The sequence below is a fragment of the Pelodiscus sinensis genome, chromosome 1 (assembly GCF_049634645.1).
Source record: "Pelodiscus sinensis isolate JC-2024 chromosome 1, ASM4963464v1, whole genome shotgun sequence".
NCBI lineage: Eukaryota > Metazoa > Chordata > Testudines > Trionychidae > Pelodiscus > Pelodiscus sinensis.
The window spans coordinates 96,847,471-96,868,565 of record NC_134711.1 but is presented as its reverse complement, the minus strand read 5'-3'; the positions used below and the strand labels follow the sequence as shown (position 1 = coordinate 96,868,565).

At 40.9% G+C, this 21,095-nt stretch overlaps 1 protein-coding gene across 1 annotated transcript in view; it reads left to right on the top strand.

Annotated features, from left to right (window-relative positions):
- The window catches only part of POLR3B (RNA polymerase III subunit B), a 121,468-nt gene that overhangs the window by 57,137 nt on the left and 43,236 nt on the right, over positions 1 to 21,095 (top strand). The window contains exons 14-18 of the mRNA XM_075938432.1: positions 2,229 to 2,429; positions 5,180 to 5,342; positions 6,503 to 6,656; positions 15,405 to 15,479; positions 17,708 to 17,806. Of these exons, the coding sequence (XP_075794547.1) occupies positions 2,229 to 2,429; positions 5,180 to 5,342; positions 6,503 to 6,656; positions 15,405 to 15,479; positions 17,708 to 17,806 (692 nt within the window). The remainder of the gene's footprint in view (positions 1 to 2,228; positions 2,430 to 5,179; positions 5,343 to 6,502; positions 6,657 to 15,404; positions 15,480 to 17,707; positions 17,807 to 21,095) is intronic.

The window sequence follows — 21,095 nt, the reverse complement described above, 5'->3', positions numbered from 1 at the left end:
AAATCTATGAATTAATTGGTTCTGATTTTTAAAATAGATTAACTCAAAGTAGTTAGCAATTAACAGTTAAAAATAACTTACAATACACATTTCACAACCTTTGGAATTATTGTTTTTTCTGCTTAGCATCAGGTTGAGGTTTTTAAAAACAAATTGGCACTATATAGCACATTCAAATACATCTTAGTCTGTAACTAGCAAATCCCAATTATAAAGCTCGTCTTGTGTTTAATTTTAAATCTTATAATGCAAATAACTAAAAGAAGACTGGCACTTCTGTCTTCTAAATCCCAGTGGCTTCTTCTAGCAGATGCCAGTTTTTCCATTTGGTCTGACAGAGATAAATCTGCCATCTATTCAGTATATACTATAAATTCTTCTTCCTTCCACTGTCTTAAGACTTTTTTTCCCACTGACATACAGGCAATTAAAAGCCATCTGCTCTTAACCATTGAAAATAATTTCCCAGTAATAATGTTTGATATTCTTCAGGAAACTGAAGTTCTTTTTCCAAGTCTGTTATATAGCAGAACAAATCTCAGCAGAAACTTTTTTTTTAAAACTAGTCCCAGAGAACATGGAATAGCTCAGCAGATTCATAATTACATCAACTTCATGTAGAAGGAACCATGGCACTCCTGCTTTAGCCCTCTCTGTGGTGTTCAATGATACCACAGATCTTATATTGTTTTCCAAAAGCCAAAGGGGGGGAGAGGTGGGACATACCTATGATAAGTGGGCATCCAGCTAACTAAAATCGTGACAGACTACAGATGTTGCTGGACCTGAGAGTGCTGGATTAGAAAGGTTCAACCTGTACTATGCAATTTAGCCCCTAACCTGTGGACTACCTTTAGATTGCAGATGCTGTGCATTTTATAAACAATGCAGAGATATTCAGTTGTTTTGTCAGAAATACTCTGAAACAGTGATACTGAGACAGAGGTTCAAGAGCCTCTCTAATGCAGGGTTGGGGAACCTAAGGCCTAGCCGGTTGCAGTCCCCAGCTTGCCTGGATCTGGTCCCTGAGGCTGAGACACCCCTCCCCCTCCTAACATTGGAGAATCTGCACTGGCACTCTAGCCTTCCCACTGCCCCACCTTGGGGTTAGAGCACACAAAATCTACTACACTGGGCCTTCCTAGGCTTTGATGTGCAACAGGAATGTAAGGAGTCTCTTTCTCCTCAGTCGGGGGCCACGCCAGTCAAGGTTTTTTTGTTTTTTCCCTGTGCGGTCCCCGACTGATAATTCTGTAGGTCTGTGGCCCACAGCCCAAAAAAGGCTACTCACCCCTGCTTTAATGTATCTCTTGTGGCTCTTTGCAACACATGTTAAAACATTGAGGCTTTGTCTACACTGCAAGTTTTTGTGGCAGAAAATATGCTGACGAGCAACTAATTAGCGTGAGTCCCAATATCATTAGCATATTTTCTGCCATTTCATTTTGCGTAAAACTCTTTTTCTGCAAGATCCTAATGCCTGGAGAGGATCTTATTGTGCAAAATGGAAGCGGCTACACTGCTTCTTTTTGCGCAAAAACTCTTTGTGCAAAAAGAAACAGCAGAAAATATGCTAATGATATTGCAACTCATGCTAATCAGTCCCTCATTATCATATCTTCTACCGCAAAAACTCCTAGTGTAGACAAAGCCTGAGGGTATGTCTACACAGCAATATTATTTCAAAATACTTAGCTTTATTTTGAAATAACTTAGTCCATGTCTACACAGCAGGCCATTATTTAAAAATAATGTCAAAATACTGTCAAGGTGGAGGACTCCAAAAACCCTCATTGTACCAGGAATATGGAAAGTCGGAAGAGTGCTCTATTTCAAAATTAGTGTTGTGTAGACTCTCCCAATTTCAAAATAAACTATGCAATTGGTGTGGCTCAATTTGCATAGCTTATTTTTAGTTAAGCCCTGCTGTGTAGATGCACCGCGAGTGAATAAGTTATTAACGAGGCAGGATGTTTTATTCTGCTGTTCACCTATTATAGCTGATAAAGTAATAATACTTTGTCATTGTGCTGTGAGAATAATACATACACATACAAAGAGTAAATAAAATATTGGTTCAGACTCCGCTGGCTCTAATATTGATAGCTAATATGACTTCTGACCCCCTAAAGTCTGAGTATCACTGCTCTAAAGAAAGATCAGTGGTCAGGATAAGGAGTGAATGATGGTAGCAATTTCAAAGAATACATGTTTCCTTTGCTAAACAGGGAAATTGGTCACTGAAAAGATTCAAAATGGATCGCCAAGGTGTGACACAGGTATTGTCCCGCTTGTCTTATATATCTGCTCTGGGAATGATGACGAGAATCTCTTCTCAATTTGAAAAGACAAGAAAAGTTAGTGGCCCCCGATCTCTTCAGCCATCTCAGTGGGGTATGCTTTGCCCATCAGACACTCCTGAAGGAGAGGTAAGGAACCTGCATTTTCTTTCCTTCATTTTTTTCTCCCTCCCCCAGCAACCCGGGAGGCAGGCAATCCAGACAAGCCTTTATCCAAGGATTAGATTAGTTTACAGTATTATAGGGGAAGAGAGATTGCCCTTCATTACTCCCCAGGACTGACTCCATAACTCACATTAAACTCCCAGTAGCCCACAAGTTATCTTATCCCTCCTGTGAGATCAGCGCTTAATGTATTGTTGTTTTATCTACTTGGTCCTATTCTAGGATTTTTTGCTGACTTTGGTTGATGCTCAAAAGTTATTTTTCTTGCTTACTGCTCTACTTCTTCTGCACCCACAAAGTTCTTTCCATTCTTTCCTTCTCCCCCATACTTGTGCTCTCTCTGTTCCCCAAGGTCTCTCTCTGTTCCCCAAGGTCTCTCTCTGTTCCCCAAGGTCTCTCTCCCTTTTTCCCCTCAGTGGTGTGTTTGCTTCTGAGGGGAGGGGCAAAGAGCCGAGTTTCCCCTTTCCCAGTGCTTTTCATGCTGAGCGGTGCCCGTTTTCCAGCTCTTGCTGCTACAGCTAGACAGAGCTGGGGGAGAAGTACAGGGTGCAAGGGAACACTGAGTGCCCAGCTTGCCAAGTCTCATCTTCCTGCTTATCTAACATCCTAAGAATGCCAGGCTGTCACTGGGAGAGCGGTAACCTTTCCCCCTTTAAAATGACCAAATTGAAGCTGCAAGTAAGCACCGATTCCCCCCTCTGCCATGGCCTTTCTGTGAGACCTGGAGCAAGTCATTGAATCTTTCCATGTGTTGGTTCCCAGCCTGTAAAATGAGAGTAATATTTCTTTTGTTTTACCTATTTAGATGTTAAGCTGTGTTGTGGGTACAGCATATTGTACATCTTGGCTGCTGCCTCTAAGCATCACTGTCATAATTAAAAAATAAATTAAAAAAGGTGGAAGGGGGCATGTTCAGAGACACTATTGTCTGTCCCAGTCCTTCATGTGAAAAGCTAAGGGACACGGGGATGTGCTATTTGAGTCCCAATCCAGCCCTCCCTAATTGCACTTCTCATTCCTTGTTACAGCAGACTTTTTTTGGTAAAGATGAGCTGGATGAGACTCTGTATGGAGCTCTTCATCTCTATTTGCAACAGAATGACTTCAGGCACTGCCACCTCTGTGGAAGCTCGTTACCAGCCTGGGATGAAGGGTCCAAAGAGTCTTAAACACTTATCTCTTTATGCTGTAAATCAGGGCTACTTAACTTTGAAAGCCTCGGGGGCTACAATGATACTCTCAGCACATGCTGAGGGCTACAGCTTAAATGTGGTTGCATATACATGCAAATATATGCAAATAGCTTCTTTCGCGCTAACGGGCATGAATACAAAAATTAAGACAAGACTACAGAACAAGCAGGCCCCATTTAAGTCAGTTCTGCTGATATTAATAAAATTCAATATTTACCTGACTTACACCCATATGACAGCACTTTTAATGAGCAATAACAATCCAGAAATTTAACTACTAAAACGCATATCATCAGAAGACTATTATATTGACTACTTTTTTGTTTTGGCTCTCACGTCTTGTGGGCCATGTGTTGAGTCCCACATAAACTCAAATTGCATCGTGGGCCGCCAACAAACAGGCCACAGGCTGCATGCGACCCACGGGCCACGTGTGGAGTAGCCCTGCTGTAAATGAATGTCTCACTATTGTGAGTGTGACTCAGCCTTCAACTTTCAGAGAAGAAGTTACTATAAATATAAGTTTGTGTATATTACAGAAATGGCTGTAGTAATGAGGAATAATTTCTTCAAATTCTTAATGCAACAAAATCATAAAACTATCTCACCAAACAATTGATATTGGGTGTGAATTGTTCTGATACAGTGGCTGGTGGGACCACTGGACTTTTCTGTACCAATAGATAAGCAGGATGAACCATTTGCAATAAATAGCTGAAGGGATTTGCTGAAGTATCCAAGTGTTATATCATTAAAATGTTTCTTTTCTTAAAGCTTATTTTATGGAATATGGGCTGTCATCTTATACCTTCATATGGAGAAAACAGCTTTTGCTATGGCTCATTTGAAAGTTGCAATTTTAGCACCACACTTTTTCTCATTCACTACAGTGAATAATATAAACATACATTTGGCATCCGAACAAGTTATTGTCACATCAGTTAATTCTAACATTACCAGTGAAATCCTAACCTTAAATCATAAAAGCAGCCTTACATATAGGTAACAGAACAGACAAGTTTTCAGTTTGAAGAATACCATACTAAAGGCACCTGTTACATATTTTTAAATGAGGCGTTATTCTATTTCAGAGTAACTTTTACGTAGCGAGATAAATAAGGCTTATTTTATACCTTATAAGTTTAGTGCCCTTTTAAAAATAAAATTTGATCTCAATAGGAATTAAAAGAGTACACGTATCCTGTATTCCACATAATTTAATATCGGTGTACTGTAACAGTTTGAAAAATAGTTGCTGCTTTGCAATCAAACTTTTTAAATTTAAAATCTTCAATTTTGAATTCTAGAACATAGGATTTCAATGTGATGATTAAAAAATACTTCTGAGATTTTTTTTTTATAAGCCACTTTTTCTTTGAGGGAATTATTTTGTATTCAAATTCATTGATATCACTTATGCTGCAATATGCATTGTAGATACTTACAGAAATATTATAAACAGTTCAGGTTGTAACATCAATATGTGTACTTTAGAATAACTTGTTCATATTTCTTTTTTAGGCTTGTGGTTTGGTTAAAAACCTAGCTCTGATGACTCACATTACTACTGATATGGAAGATGGGCCAATTATTAAATTAGCCAGTAACCTTGGAGTAGAAGATGTAAACTTACTCTGTGGAGAAGAACTTTCATATCCAAATGTGTTCCTTGTCTTTCTGAATGGTATGTGACTTCCTATCTGTCTTGCTTCATCTTGACATAGATAAAGGGTGCCAGACTTGAAAAACTGTCCAGGATCTTTTGATCATAATAAAGTGCAGATGCAGTTTTTCATGTAGCAATTCCAGATGCACATGTTTTTACATCTACTTGACTGATCCTACAGATAATTGACAGCTCAAATTATGGCATTTATTTATCTACCATTTTTATGCCCGAAATTATGACCATAGCTAAGTGTGGCTGCAACATTTCTGGCAAAAATTGGAAGCTGTGTTAAGCCTTAAATGTTGTCTCTTAAATGGTACAAAATAGTAATATGTGCACATATGCACTTTAAATTCCACAAAGATAGCAATATTGTCTGGAATGTAATGCTATGCAGGGTTTGACCTCCTAATTTTCATGTTGTTATTAAGTTAGCATTACTGTCCTCTTGGAAAATATTTGTGTCTTTGTGAGGGTGACATCCCCTCCTAGAATCATAGAAACAAAAGGCTGGAAGGGACCTCAAGAGGACATCTAGTCTTCCACTCTCACCATTCCCCACATCATTACAGACCATTACAAAAATTCATCTAGGAGAACCAGACCAGCTTCTTTATTTTGTTGGTTACTGGCTAGATATTTGGAGGTTTTTTTTAAAATGTGTATATCATGCACATACTCATTATTGACATGAAGTCTGTCTAAATCCTCATTTAATATCATAAGTCTCACCATTTATGATACTAGCAGATTAGAAGTCATGGAAAAAATTGCTCTTTGTCATCAGTAACCACTTTTCAGATGTCAGTATTTGATCTCTTTTCAGTAACAATGAGGCTTCATTGACATTTTGGATTTAGGATGGGAGGGTGGCTATCCATTACTGGCCCCCAATCCTCACCTCTTCCTTGCCATAGCTCTGCCCTCTTCCCCTCCTACCCACATGACACTTCATCCCCCCCCAGCACATCCACGTTGCTATCCTTAACATGCTAACTCAAGCAAGACTAAATCTAGTCTGCCTATGCCTAGTCTGGGAGACTCATTCCCAGCTACAGTGTAGACTCATCTTACGGGTATTTCCTGTCCCGTTTAACAAGGGAAGGAGCTCTGAACAGAAGAGAATGTTGGTGCATGCAAAACATAGATCCTAAAATGATCATTTTCTTGAACAGGTAACATACTTGGTGTCATTCGAGACCATCAGAAACTAGTCTACACGTTTCGGCTAATGCGGCGAGCGGGTTATATCAATGAATTTGTTTCAATCTCCACAAATCTTGCTGACAGATGTGTCTACATTTCTTCTGATGGAGGAAGATTGTGCAGGTAAACTTCTATAATGATTGGAGGACCAGCCAAACTGATAAGGGATTCTTTCATTGCTTGCCCTCTAACCTTGCGGGGGAGGTCCTCTGTGCTTTTAGCTCTGTCTCTGACCCCTGAACCAGTAGCATACCCATAGCATAAGGCCTTGCCGTGGCTCTTACCAGCCTAGTTACTCCCTGAGGGATAATGCCAGTAGTCCTTCCAGTCCCCAAACTCCCCAAATTTGTCCTCCCTGAGTTCTTAATTACCAGATACTTGAACTGTTCTTCTCAGATTGTCACTCTGAAAGGTGTGAAACCAGCCCCCCCCCCAGACACCTGCTTACTTTGGCGTACATACTCTGTACATTGGAGACTTGCTTGTGTGAAAGTTAACAAAACATTTAACAGAAAAAAAACACAGATTCGAAAATCAAGTAAGAAGGGAGAGCAAACATATATAAGTAACACAGAAAATAAACATAAAGATGCAATGTCAGGCTTTACACTTCTATAGAAAACAAAAGTCTCTTTTTAATATAAGTTGCCCCTTACTATCACCGTTTCTCAGCACACCCCTAACCTATAAAATTTATTGATTACCCCCCTTCCTTTTCTAGATTAAAAACCTCAGTCCCAAGCCTGTTTTAAGAAGACACCACCTCCCCCTCTGGCCCCTTATGACTAATTGTTATTAAGAGTGGGGAAAACTTCCTCTTGGCTTGATAGCCAAGATGTCTCCATGTCTTCTCATTAATTCTGATGGTCTCTCGCTATCTCTATTTGAGGACAATGGATGGCTATTTGAAGTTAGTTTTATGTAAACACCTACTTGGAGAGAGTGCTTCCCTACTTCACTGCTTACTCCAACTGCAGCAGGACAGTGTTAGTACAGATTATAGCAAAAAATGTTTATATATGTAAATAAAGATTCATGGCCACATTCCATATGCATATCTCATGACTATCAAGCTTAGAACATTACAAGCTTTCACAAGCCCTTACTCATCATCTTTTATACTGCAATAATACAATATGGAATTATTTAGTTCAGCTGCTCATTTAGGGGGCGTTAAACCTGTTTATCTCAGCTTCGGGTGTTAAGACCCCGATTATTGCAGAGCCCTTGTGAATTTACTAGAGTTTTGTTCACTGGTTGTCTCACAAGCTTTACTCCCCCCTACCCCCCCCCCACACACCCTCTTCTGGGTAGGCCATTGGGCTACCTTTTTCTCTGACCTCTCAATATTTTTAATCTCCATATCATATTCCTGTAAAACTGTGCTCCAGCAAAGCAATGTGGAATTTGTTTCTTTTTTTCTATTGAGCCATACTAATGGTGAGTGATCTGTGAACACTTGCTGAACAGGTAGTCTGGATGGTTTTACAGTCCATGGAATCAAATAGTACTCCTTTCTACTACTGAGTTCATGGGTTTGTTTGTCTTTTTTTCTCAGAAATGCAATTGGTGGTTGTTTGTTCTTTTCCCTTGCTTACTTTGATACAGCTCCAAGACACACAATTTAAACCTTTTCTTTAAAATTTGAAGAGGCCAAAATTGATTTCTCTGGTAAAATTTGTCTAATTTCAAAACCCTTTTGAGAGGTGTTTGACCAAACCACATTTTCTGGTTTTGTTTTCTGGCGTATATTTATGATAAAGGCAACAATGTCACTGTGAAACCTCTCATAAATTTGCAAGAATAGCCAGACCTATAGAAGATTGAACTTATTTTTTCGTTTAGGAATTCAACAATTCACAGTAGCTTCCACTTTCAGTGCATCTGGGTAGATTTGGCCTCCACCCACCCAGTAACCCAAGTAAGGGATCCTTGCTCCCCCCCATATCATACTTTGACGCATTGACTATGGAGATTGTGTCCCGGCAGCTTTTTAGTACCCTCTCCACACATTTTGTGAAATGTTGCTCTATCCTCTGTATAGCTAAGAGCAACGCCCTGGAACCTATGTAATAGGAATGTGGTTCCCACATTACCCTTTGGATTAATTAATACCTCAATTTCTACAAGTCCAAAATCAATAATGTAGTGAGACTTTTTCTGTGACTGGGTTTCCAAGGGAATTTCCTAGTATCCTTTGCTTAAATCTAAGGTAGATAAATAGGTAGCTCTGTTAAGTATATCTAAAATATCATCTACACAGGTATGAGGTAAGCACTGTGGATTTTAACAGCATTAAGTTTTCTACGAACTACACAACCTTACTGTATAGTCTTTCTTTAGACAAGCCCAGAGTCCCACACTTAAAATGTTACAGCAACACAGCTGACAGAAGGGGTTCTCCTGTCGGCATTAAGTAATCCATGTCCCCAGGCAGTGGTAGCTAGGTTGATGAAAGAATTATTCCATTGACCTAGTGCTGTCAACACTGGTGATTAGATCAGCATAGCTACATTTCTTGGGGGGTGTCAGATCATGAAGGTTAGCCAGCAGCCTGGGAACTAAGGGGTTAACCTTACCTAAGTCAGGTAGATTCAGCCAATAGGAATGTAGGTAGGAATTTCAAACTAGGACAAAGGGATGTTTGGTTTTTCCCTTTGTCCTGGGCAGTTTCTCTCCAGCTACTGAGGGAGTCAGACAGAATGTCTCCCTCCAAGAATAGACTCTTTACTCTTCTGTAAGTAGGGTAAAGTTTAGATAAATCTGTTAGGTTTTATTGTTTTATGGTTTGGGAAATGGGATCTGATGTCTGTGCATTTAAAATGGGTTTTGCTCTCCTTTGTAACTGTGCTCCTGGCCCATGGTGGGTTTCCCCTCCATGGCTGTGTCTACACTGGCACCCTTTTCCGTAAAAGGGATGCTAATGAGACACTTCGGAATTGCAAATGCCGCGGGGGATTTAAATATCCCCCGTGGCATTTGCATGAACATGGCTGCCGCTTTTTTCCGGCTTGGGGTTTTGCCGGAGAAAAGCGCCAGTCTAGACGGGATCTTGCGGAAAATAAACCCTTTTCCGGAAGATCCCTTATTCCTAAAGGTTAAATATCCCCCGCGGCATTTGCAATTCCGAAGTGTCTCATTAGCATCCCTTTTACGGAAAAGGGTGCCAGTGTAGACACAGCCCATGAGTATATTACTTTGTGACTTTTCCATCTAGTTGTTATGCTTGCAACAGGAATATTGTGGTGATGATAAAAGTTCTTTCTTTTTTCTTTTTATTAACCTGGTATTGGTTAATTTTTGTGTCCTGGTTTGTACTTAGGGGTGAGATTTCCCAAGTAGTCTCTCCCTGGTTTCTTTAGCATTACTTGGGTGGTGGCTGCAGATTTTATCCCCAAAATCTAGGGCTTTAAGATTTTGCGGGGAAGTTTTATACCAAAGCCTGGTAGATAAGGTTTTGGAGTACTTTTGCTGGCCTCCACTTCTGCATTTATCATGCCAGAGTGGGGAAGGAGCCATGACAGGGAGTGGGGTGGATTTTTCACAATCCTGAGCAACATTTATACTGATGGAAGTCTGTAATGTAGATCAAATCTAAGTTCTAAGTGCAGACCAGCCCTAAAGCTGCTATGTTTCCTATGTCTAGCATGTTTTGGATCTTCCCTTGGATCTGTTTTCTCATTATCCCTGGTGTCCTCTAAGTACTAGTGTTATTGGGATGCCTCACTAGTGTCAATGTGGTGCTCTGAGGTAAGACCGGGTTTGTTGGAAAAGCCTTTTTTGACTTTGTAATGCAACTGTGACATCTTTCTTTTCTACTAGGGTTAAGCCTTTGCTTAATTGAATGTTCTATAAAGGAGTCTTCCCCTTACTCTGAGACATTGTCTAACACAGATGATACTTTGTGGTCCTCATCTACACAGTTTATCATGTTTTGCTATAGCCTCTATAACCTCAATGGAACCCCCTTCTAGGAGTTCTGGATTTTATCTTTTTTTAACGGAAGTTAATACCAGAACTAAATTACCTATATCAATGGTTTTATCACATGCCTTTTAGAAATGCCATCCTTTTTTTGTACAAATGAGCTTTTCTCAAGATTATGTTGTATCAGCTCCATCATGGATTTTAGCTGTATCCTGAATGTAAGTACAAATTCAGTCACAAGTTCCCCTTCTGAGTCTGCTGCCTTCCTGCAAATCTCTGACTGCATCCCAGGGACTTCTGACCTTTATTCCATATAGAAGAAGGGCACACATTGTTGATGCATAGGGTATTTCCCAGTAAGCAAATAATGGATAAGGCTGTAACACATCCCAATTCCTTGCTTTCTTGTCTATGTACATTATTAGCATACGTTTAAATATCCCATTGAATCTTTCAACTAATAGGTGTGTTTCTGGGTGACATGGAGCAAACTCGTTCCTTACACACACATTTTCCACAATTCAGCAAATACATGGGGCATAAAATTTGACCTATGGTCTGATAGTATTTCTTTTGGAAAACCCACTCTACTATGAGTGGAAAGAAGTGCCTATTTCTGCTTCTGTATTAGCTAGGCCACCACCCTGAGGTTTTCCCATTTTTGGATGGCTTAGGGAATGGATCAATAATTCCCATGGCAACTCTCTGGAATGCTCATGCAATTATGGGAAGTGATTGCAGTGAAACATTGCAGAGACCTGTGCTCTTTTTCTGCCTTGGCGTAAACCTCAGGACCTACAGTATCCACTTATTTATAGGTTTATGGTGGGCCAATGCTAACTTTTCTGAAGCCTTTTGGATGCCCCTCCTCCCCTTTTGCTCTTAGATGTTCAGCAAACACAGTAATGGGCTGCACACAGTAACACTGCCCTGTGCTTTTTGGGCACTATTTGTGAGGTTCCCTGCTGAGTCTTCCCTGTATATCATACACACTTCTGTAAAAATTCTCTCCTCTACTACATGAGTAATAGTAGTGATACTGTTTTCTGCAGGAGTGTTGCTATGAATTGCTTCCCTGATGCTCTTTAGGGAATGGTCTGTGTCCTGATCTTTAACAAAGGCTGCTTGCGTCTGGCTAATTTGGAGAGCTGTCTCAGTTCGAGGAGATGATACCCCTCCCTTCCTAGGATTTTTGGGATTTATTCTTTCTGTTCTCCCCCTTGGGAATGCCTGGACCTTGATTGTCACAATTTCTCAAAAATCCCTCTAAAGAACTTAATTGTCTGTTACCTATTGTGCGTCCTTCAGGTTGAGGTTTCCAAAGTTGCGTGTGGAGTTTAGGCACTCAACCCCCATTCAGTTTCAGAGGGCTCTTGGCACCTTTGTGAGTCTCAACCTTAATGCATAATAAATGTGCAACTGAGTCAATTAAGTTTAAAAAGCAAGTGCTGCTTGAATAGATGACTCTTAACTCTAAACAGATGTGAAAACAAAGTAAAAAAATGTCCCTCCTACCACCCCAGGAACTAAACCGGTACGGACTCCGTATGAGTGTATTTAAAATATTGTCTGTCGCTTTTTCTTTTTTCTAAGAAACACTAGCTTACAGTCCTGTAGCAAGATGTGCACAAGTATCCAGAAGGCATCCTGTTGACTTCAGCATCATTCTGCAGGATCAGGGATTTACTTTAATTATAATGAGTTCTTTTGAAATAAGTCAGTCTCTTTTGGGCTGAGTAAAGGTGTGAAGGGGATGTACCTGTTTCCTGTCATTAGAAGAATGTCTCTCACAATTTTGACTTATTTCTGTAGTTTCTAAGGAAGGGCGTGACATTTGACAAACATATAAGAAAAATGTTTCTGCCCCACGAAGCTTACAGTTTACATTTGAAAAAGTGTGTGAGAATAATACTTAACAGTATGCTAGGGAAGGAAAAGAGATAGGTTGCCAAAACAAGCTGAGACAGAAGGACACAGATAAAAATGTCCTACAAAAATGTAACAAGGTTTTGAGACTGTAAATAGCTTTGTATTTCAACTAAAATGACTACTATTATTCATGTGACTGCAGTCTCTAGGCATCAATGCTATATCAGAGCTCCCTTCTGCTAGGCACTTCCATACATACTGTTCCCAACCCCAAAGAGTTTACGGTTTAAAAGGCACAACAGAGAGATGAACAAACAAGAAGGAAGGACAGAGAGGGGATGAGGTAATAATACAAGCATAGTTTAGCGTAGGCCAGCGGTGTGCACAGTTCATAAGTCAGTCAGCAGCAGTACTTACACCATAAGTGGCAATCACCTTGTCTAGTAGTGTTTAACTTTTTTTAAAAATCAAAATAGTGTTTGATGCAATTCAAGGCTTGTCAAAGGCTCAAAAATCGTTCTGTCATCAACGTATTTATGAGCCAACAAGAAGTCCTACCTGGCAGCGCTGGTTGAGCAGTATTCACAGACAGGAATGAAAGGCAGAGAAATTAATTCTCCAACTCAGACACTGCTAGTACAAACCAAACTTCAGATTTGGTGGTCCAGCAAAACATTTGATCTGTGTTCCAACTAAAAAAAGGCACTGTTGAGTGAAATAATGTGTATTTCCAAGAAAACTTACCCAAGTCACTTTCCTGTGAGGGGCTTTTTGGGTTTTTTTTTGCCTTTGCAATTGTTCAGATCCTCCTCTTAGCCATTTAAAAGTGCTCATTAGTCCTCAAACAGTTATTTGGACTTCAGAGCAGACTACACAAGTATCTTGTACTTATTTGCTGCACTCTGTAAGAGCAAGTTGTCCAAATAGCAACAGCCCTTGACGTTTTGATCTCGCATGCCATTCTTTGTGTCAGCGTTTCCATGTAGTGGAGAAGTTTCCAGAGATTCATGTGCTGCTAAAAGTTATAGATTAATCTCCTGCAACACGTAGTGAATGCTTTTTATATTTTATATAATTTTAGGTAATGGCTAGTAGCAAAATGTGTCCTATTCAGATTTAAATATCTATTTGTTGAGTGCTGACTCTGTGCTCAGTGCTGAACAATATACTGGTATGTAAACAGAACCCATCTCAATGAGTTTAAAGGTGTTTTTAACCTGGTATTATTGAGAAAATTCAGATATTTCAAAGCAACCTACTTAATTTGTAGGTTACACTTATCCATTTAAAATAAAGTTTAGAACTAAATTTTTAATGTCATATGTATCTTTTTAAAGGAGGGGTTCTCAAAGTCCGTGGCTGCCTTGCAGGTGGGCAGCAGCTCAAGGCTCAGCCTCAAACAAGCTTGGAGCACCAGCTCTGGCTTCCCACTGTGTTGGGGAGGAGACCTGAGCTTCGATGAAGGAGCCGGCTTGCTAGGGAAGCAAGCGGTTCTGTGCACTGCTGTACGCCCTTCCCCTGGCTAGAGGCAAAAGGCAGCATGCGGGCGTGCTGCCTGGAGGCTTTCCCTGCTGCTCCTGTTGGCTGGAATTGTAGTCAATGGGAGCAGCAGGAGACAGTGCCTGGGACACAGTGCCTGGGAGTGGGACCTGGAAGTAGTGAGGGTGCAAATCTGGGTAATCATCCCCTACCCCTCATGCCTTGATCATGCACTCCTCCCTTGCTCCTGCACCCTCCTGCCTGGCCAGACTCCCTACCCCCAGCCTGTGGTTGCACCTTCCCTCCCTTCCAGACCTCCTACCCTCACCCTCTCCTGCACCCAAGTTCACAGCCAGACTGTCACTCCCAGCCTACTCCAATTTCATACTTTCAACCCAGATCCGCACCCCCACTCCTATCCCACTCCCTGGCAGACTCCTCCTGCACACTGAACCCCTCCTTTTTGGCCTTCCCCCCAGAACCTGGGGGGGCTCACAAAATGTACTAACCCTGGAACCCCAAAAGAGTTAATTGGTCCCATGGGAAGCCCTGAACTTTGGTCCTTCTTGCCCCCTCTCAGTGTGTCCCTGTGGGGCTGGAGTGCCAGGGGAGTGAGATGTCTTAGTTGGGAGCTACATCAGGGAGGGATGGGGTTTCTTTGGGGGAGGGTGGGGGTTGCCTCTCACTTTTTTGTGTGGCCCTTGACTGATTTTTTTTTCCTGTGGATCAGTAGCCCCCAACCCAAAAATGGTTCCCCACCCATAGCACAAAAAAAGACAACATTGAAACCTTTTGTTTTGGATATAAATTAATATTTTACTTAGTTTACCAAACTTCATTTTAAATAAACATAAAAAGTTAAAGTGCTTAATCTGTTTAATTATTTTGATTTTGATTAATAATAATTCTTTTCTTACTAGTTATATATATATCCTCTTATGTTTTATCTCCAGTAGCCTAATATGAATAATTTAGTATTTAAGAGCTTCAGAGGCATAGCCCAGTTAGTTTTTAAGGTGCTGCTAGACTATTAGTTGTTTTTTAAGTTTTTCCAGTTACAGACTAACAAAACATGTAGATGGCATATTGAGCTTTCATAGGCACAATCCACTTGGGTTGTGCTCACAAAAGCTCATGATACCATCTACATGTTTTATTAGTCTTTAAGGTGCTACTAGACTATTTGTTGTTTAAGGTTTTTAGTATTTAAGGTATTTACAGATAAGTGAAGGCATTTTCTCATCATGGGTGGTTGGCTGGTGGTCTACAGAGAGGTTTGCGTTGAGCAAGGTGGACTACAGGCCAAAACATTTGAAAACTACTGTTTCAAAGTAACATTTGTTTATACTTTGGTGGGAAGTTGTTTGATACATATATTTCTTGAACAGGTAATATAAAACTCAGATTTAAAATAATCCAAGTTGATGCCTTGGCTAATGATCTACTAGACTTAGCTAATGTATTTATGCAGCAATAAACTACATAAATCTAGATGTATAAACCAGCATTGGTGCATTGTATTGGTGTTACCTTATTTCAATTTATATTTATGTTAACACTATATATCCACTACATTATTCTTTGTTTTGAATGTAGACCCTACATAATTGTAAAGAAGCAAAAACCTGCAGTTACGAACAAGCATATGGAAGAACTTGCTCAGGGATACAGGTAAATTACTTGACAGGACTGTCTCTGTCCCCCACTCTTCTCCATCAGTAAATGTCATAGCAATAGCCACTGATCGAATTTAGAATTCTGTTGCAGTGTTAGAATGCTGGTTAGATGTCAATAGGAGAAGTCACCATGCCCAGTCCCCAGTGCCTCAGAAGAAGAGGAGGTCTACCAGGGGTAGGTCGCCCCCACGGCGCATGTCCTCCGTGTGCCCTCAGCTGGGGTACACGGCACCATCAGGTGCCGAGCCTGGACCTTTTCAGTCGGGCAACTGACCAACTCCGCACTGGGACGCCAGCCTGATGGGGGACTTCCCAGAGTCCTCAACTTCAGAAGCTTTTGGGGATGCCAGGGATCTGATTGAACTGTCCCCCTCTCCTACCCCGGCACAGACCTTGGGAAAGGATCGAAACCCTGGGCTGACATTGGCGGAGCTTCAGAGTTTTGGCCCGTGTGCAGGAGGTGTTGCTGGGAACCAGAAAACCTTCCACTTGGGCAACTTATCTGGCTAAGTGGAAGTGGTTTATTGTCTGGTCTACCCAGAGGGTGATGCCCCCTATGGACTCCCTGGTCCTGGATTACCTTCTGGATCTTAGGCTTCAGGGATTATCCTCCTCCTCCTCGATTTAAAGTTCACCTAGCAGCTATCGCCACTTTTCACTCAGGTGCCAAGGGTAAGACCCTCTTTTCAGACCCTATGGTAAATAGGTTTTTTAAAGGGCCTGGACAGGCTTTATTCGCATGTTTGGCAGCCCGTTCCCCAATGGGATCTTAACTTGGTTCTGTCCAAACTCGTGGGACCTTCATTTGAACCCTTGGCGACATGTTCGTTACTACACCTGTCCTACAAGGTATCCCTATTGGTGGCCATCACGTTAGCCAGGTGCGTGTCTGAGCTGAGGGCTCTCACTTCAGACCCCCCTTATGCAGTTTTCTTTAAGGACAAAGTCAGGTTACACCCCCTTCATCTCTAAGGTCTTCCTGCCTAAGGTGGTGTCGAACTTCCATGTGTGTCAGGACATTTTCTTGCCAGTCTTTTATGCCAAGCCCCACGCATCAGGTAAAGAACAGGCATTACACACTTTGGATGCTAGCAGGGCTTTAGGCTTTTATTTAGAGAAAACAAAGCCCTTCTACAAGTCACCTCAGCTCTTTGTTACCATTGCGGAGCAGCTGAAGGGTCATCCGGTCTCTGTGCAAAGGATTTCCTCCTGGATCATGGCATGTATTAGGGAACGCTATGGGCTGGCAGAGATCCCAGCTCCTCCCTTCACGGCTCACTCTATGAGATCACAGGCCTCCTCTGCAGCTTTTGTGGCTCAGGTCCTGATCCTAGAGTTCTGCAGGGCCGCCACGTGGTCCTCTGTCCACACCTTCACTAACCATTATACACTGATGTAACAGGCGAGGGAGGCTGCTGCCCTGGGTAGGGCTGTCCTCCACTCAGGGGAAGTTTAGAACTCCAACCCCGCCTCCTGGGGTTTCTGCTTTGGAGTCACGTACATGGAATAGACATGAGCAATCGCTCAAAGAAGAAAGAATGGTTACTTATATCGTAACTGTTCTTTGAGATGTGTTGCTTGTGTCCATTCCAAATCCCGCCCGCCTCCCCTTCCTCAGATTAGTCCGTTAAGAGGGAACCGAGGGGGTGGAGGGCCAGCAGGGGCATATATTGGCCGGTATACCGACGCCACTCTAGGGGACTCCCCTCCTGGCCCCACGGGTACTGCTAAGGGAAAAATTTCTGACGATGCGTGCACGCTGCATGCACACACCTACATGGAATGGACATGAGCAACACATCTCGAAGAACAACGGTTAGGAGATAAGTAATATGTGAGTGAGAAGGTGTATAATATTTAGAAATGACTTGGAATGTTTATATATGTAGTCAATATTGCAAAATCATCATGGAAACTTGTTAGTGCATCCACAAAATAAACTCGCCTTTATGATATGATGACATTCTTAAGGCTATTAAAAAAAAAAAAAAAAAAAAAAAAACTTGACGCAAACAGGTAAGATTTGTTTTTTCTGCTTCAAATAGAGAGAATTTCCTAAGATGCCTGAAACTCAGTACAGATAAGAAGTTTGCTTTCCTTACAAAAGTCAGTTTCTTGTAATAACTTTAGTAAATAACTTTAGTTTTGCATATGAATAATATGTTTCAACACTCTGAACACATATTAACCATTTATAGTTAATACCTTTTTTGGCAATTACAGGAATTTTGAAGATTTTTTGCATGAAGGCCTAGTTGAGTATTTGGACGTGAATGAGGAAAATGACTGCAACATCGCACTGTATGAACATACAATTACTAAGTAAGTGTATATTCAGACTAAAAACTGGTAAAGTAGACTGCATTATATTATAGCCTTTTTCCTTTCCGTTCTCTGAAATGTAAACTAATTAACTATTTTGTAATGTTGCTGTTTCCAGTGCTAGCCCTTGTTTGTGTTTATAGCAGCATAAGAGTAGAAGATCATGCAAGTTTAAGAAGCAATCTGTGATTACACCAATCCTAAATCATCTGTGAAATAGTCACAAGTGAATGTAGGGGTTTTTTTGGTGGGGAGTTGAAATTATAAACTCTAACCAACAAAAATATAGAATATGTGATAGTGCAGTTTTTATCAGTGTGAGTTTTTCATGATCATTTACAATTGGCCAGACCGTGAAAGAGTTATGCAAGCCACGGTAACCTGTTATGCTAGTCTATTGTAGGAATGTCTTTAGAGATCTTGTAAGAGTGTTTTAGTTTTTTGGCGGGCAGTTTTAAGCCATCCATGTTGAAAGCCAAGTACCTTGTTTCCACACTTCAGAGAGTGACCAAAGAACACTAAAATTTAAAACAAAGCTTCTTTCCAGACTACAAATTCACACTTTCTCAGGATTGAGCTGAGAATGTTTTATTGATTCAAAGGCCATGTGTACTGTATACCAACTTACTGCTCCAAAACATCTCTTTGTCATATACGCTGCATGATTTTTACAGTTCTTCATTGTATGTCTACGTTGCATTGGGTAATACCTGGGTTAGTGGGATTCTAGTCAGCTGACACATGTTAGGGAACCATGGGCTTGAACAACATCTATGTTGTATTGTAACCCAAGATTAAGAGTTTTCAGATTCATGGTCGAACGTTGGGCTCTGGCATCCACACAGCACCACACAGATATGAGTCAAAGTAACGATATTCCAGAGTCCCTATTGCTCACTGTGACTGGGAGGTCTGGAATGGATCATACTGACAATGCCATGCTCAGAACAGATGGCAAAAAACAGGGCAAGCAATACCCAGAAACTGGTGGTTTATTCTTTAATTATATTTTCCAAGCCAGTAACCAAAGAGGTTCTGTAGCACCATGCTAGTTAACTGGAAGCCAAAAACACTCCTCTCTTGGTATTCCAGTCCTATCCAATCAGGTCTAATATAGTAAAAGGTTATTGAAAACCCAGTTCACTGTATGTGAGGTTCTATAAATCCCAAAGGTCAGTCAGACACTTACCACCAGATCAGTAGATACCTCATATCTTATCAAATCTCACACGGTCAGCCATTCCTTAGTAAAGTAAAAATTTACTAAAAGAAAAGAATTGTTATAAATGGTTAATAGATTATATACCCAAAAATGATCACAAAGTCCGTATCAGGTTTGTAGCAGTGATGAAATAGGCTGCTTCTTTGCAGAAGTCTCTCTGGTATCTTCCAAAAGATTGGGAAATCCTCAGTCCATAGTTCAAAATATTCCTTTTTAGTTGTAAGACCACAGTCCAGAAAATTGGAGCAGGAAAAAGTGAAATGGAGATGTCTCAGATGTCTAGTATATCCTCTGCCAGGTGCATGGAAGTTTACTGTTCCAAGCTAAGCCCAGTGCCCCTCTGTATGGACCGTTGGTGATAAAGATGGAATCCTAGATCACATGTCCTTAAAAGTTTTGATAAATCACAAGGGTAGACATTAATTCCTTGCTATCTAAGACAACTGTAGGAAAACTCATTTGAAGAGCTGTCTCCCTTAATGGCCTGTCACCAACTGAATGGTCCATCCACAATAGAACGGTTCATCAACACTGGGCAAGCTAAACGGAATTTAAAACTACCTTGGGGGTGTCAACCAAGAACAAACCACAAGTCTAAGATGCAAATTAAATAGCAACTATTCATGACGTCAGGTACAAAGATTATACATGCATATAAACAAAATTGTCATATTTTAGCAGATTATCAACTGAAAAATTGTTCCTGACATGACCTACTTTGTATAAAATTTGTTTATCCTACACACACTCCAAAAATGTGGCTGTTCTAGCTCTGGGAATGTGATGCACTGTGGGAAAACTGCACTGCTTGTCTTTTAGGTTACCAAGAAGCAGCTTGCTTTGCAAAAAGCTCGAGTGGTTCACTCTTCATTGCAAACCCAAGAGGCTCTCTGATAGTGAGCTTATAAATCAGTGATCAGAACAGAATGAGTTTATGCTGACCTGGGCATCTGCTGTTTGCTGGAGATGGTGCTTCCGTTTTCAGTGGAGTGGATTGCATCTTGTTGGGTTAGAGAGAATTAAGAAAGTTGTCCCACGAAGTTGTGGGATTTTTTTCCCCGAAGATTGACTCAAAGGCCATGTCTACTGTATATAAAGTTACTGCTTCATATACGCATGTGTCATATACGCTACATGAAAGATTACTACATTATCCATAAACACCTCTAAACTTGATGTAAGTATCTGTAACACCCTGGCCATATGATAGTTGTTTCTAAATATAAATGATGAAGTAAATCCGTCCATGCAGTTTACAATTATCCCTTCATCTCTTCACATGACTAATAATCTCCTTTATATTGGCTGCAACCGATATAATTAATGCGTGATGAATAATCAAAATACCTGACCAAGACCTCTGAGGTATTCCATTGCCAGATCTCCTGTATGATGTCACAGTCACCTCTTTTTAGCTATAGTGGTCTGTGCTAATTACATTTTGCATTCCAATTGGGGATTTGTTTCTTATGAGCTTTAGGTATCAGTGAAGGCAGGGCTTGGCAAGAGCCTGTCAGCAGGCTGCATCTGGCCCGCCTAGCTCTTTTATCAAGCCTGTGTGCCAGGGACATGGGAGCCCTTCAACTGCCTCTATTTAAAGGGCTCATGCCTTCCCTGTGGCTGCCAGGCAACACCTTAGAAGACAGGAACTGCTCACCAGCCAGGTGTGAGAGGCATGCACAGAATGCAAGTATTTCCCCCTCATTCCCTTAGAGTCTGGGAAACAGGATGAAAAACAAGCCACATCCCGGAGCGCACAGCTGTTGTCCTCCGCTGCACCTTCCTGAAATGGCATCCTTGCTAGATGACCTACTGAGGTCCCATTGAGTTTTTTACTCCTGTGATTCTGTGGCTGAGGGTTTTTTACTCCTGTGATTCTGTGGCTGAGGGTAACAACTTTAATGACTTATCTGGGTTTTAATTTCCCCAGCAAAGCATACAGTGCATAGGTCACCCTGTATGTGGGGAAAAATCAATGAAAGTTAATAAAAAAAAAATCTTAAATAAAACTATAGCATAAAATCTTTATAGATAGAAATTCGATGCTTGATTAATAAGAGTAGAGTA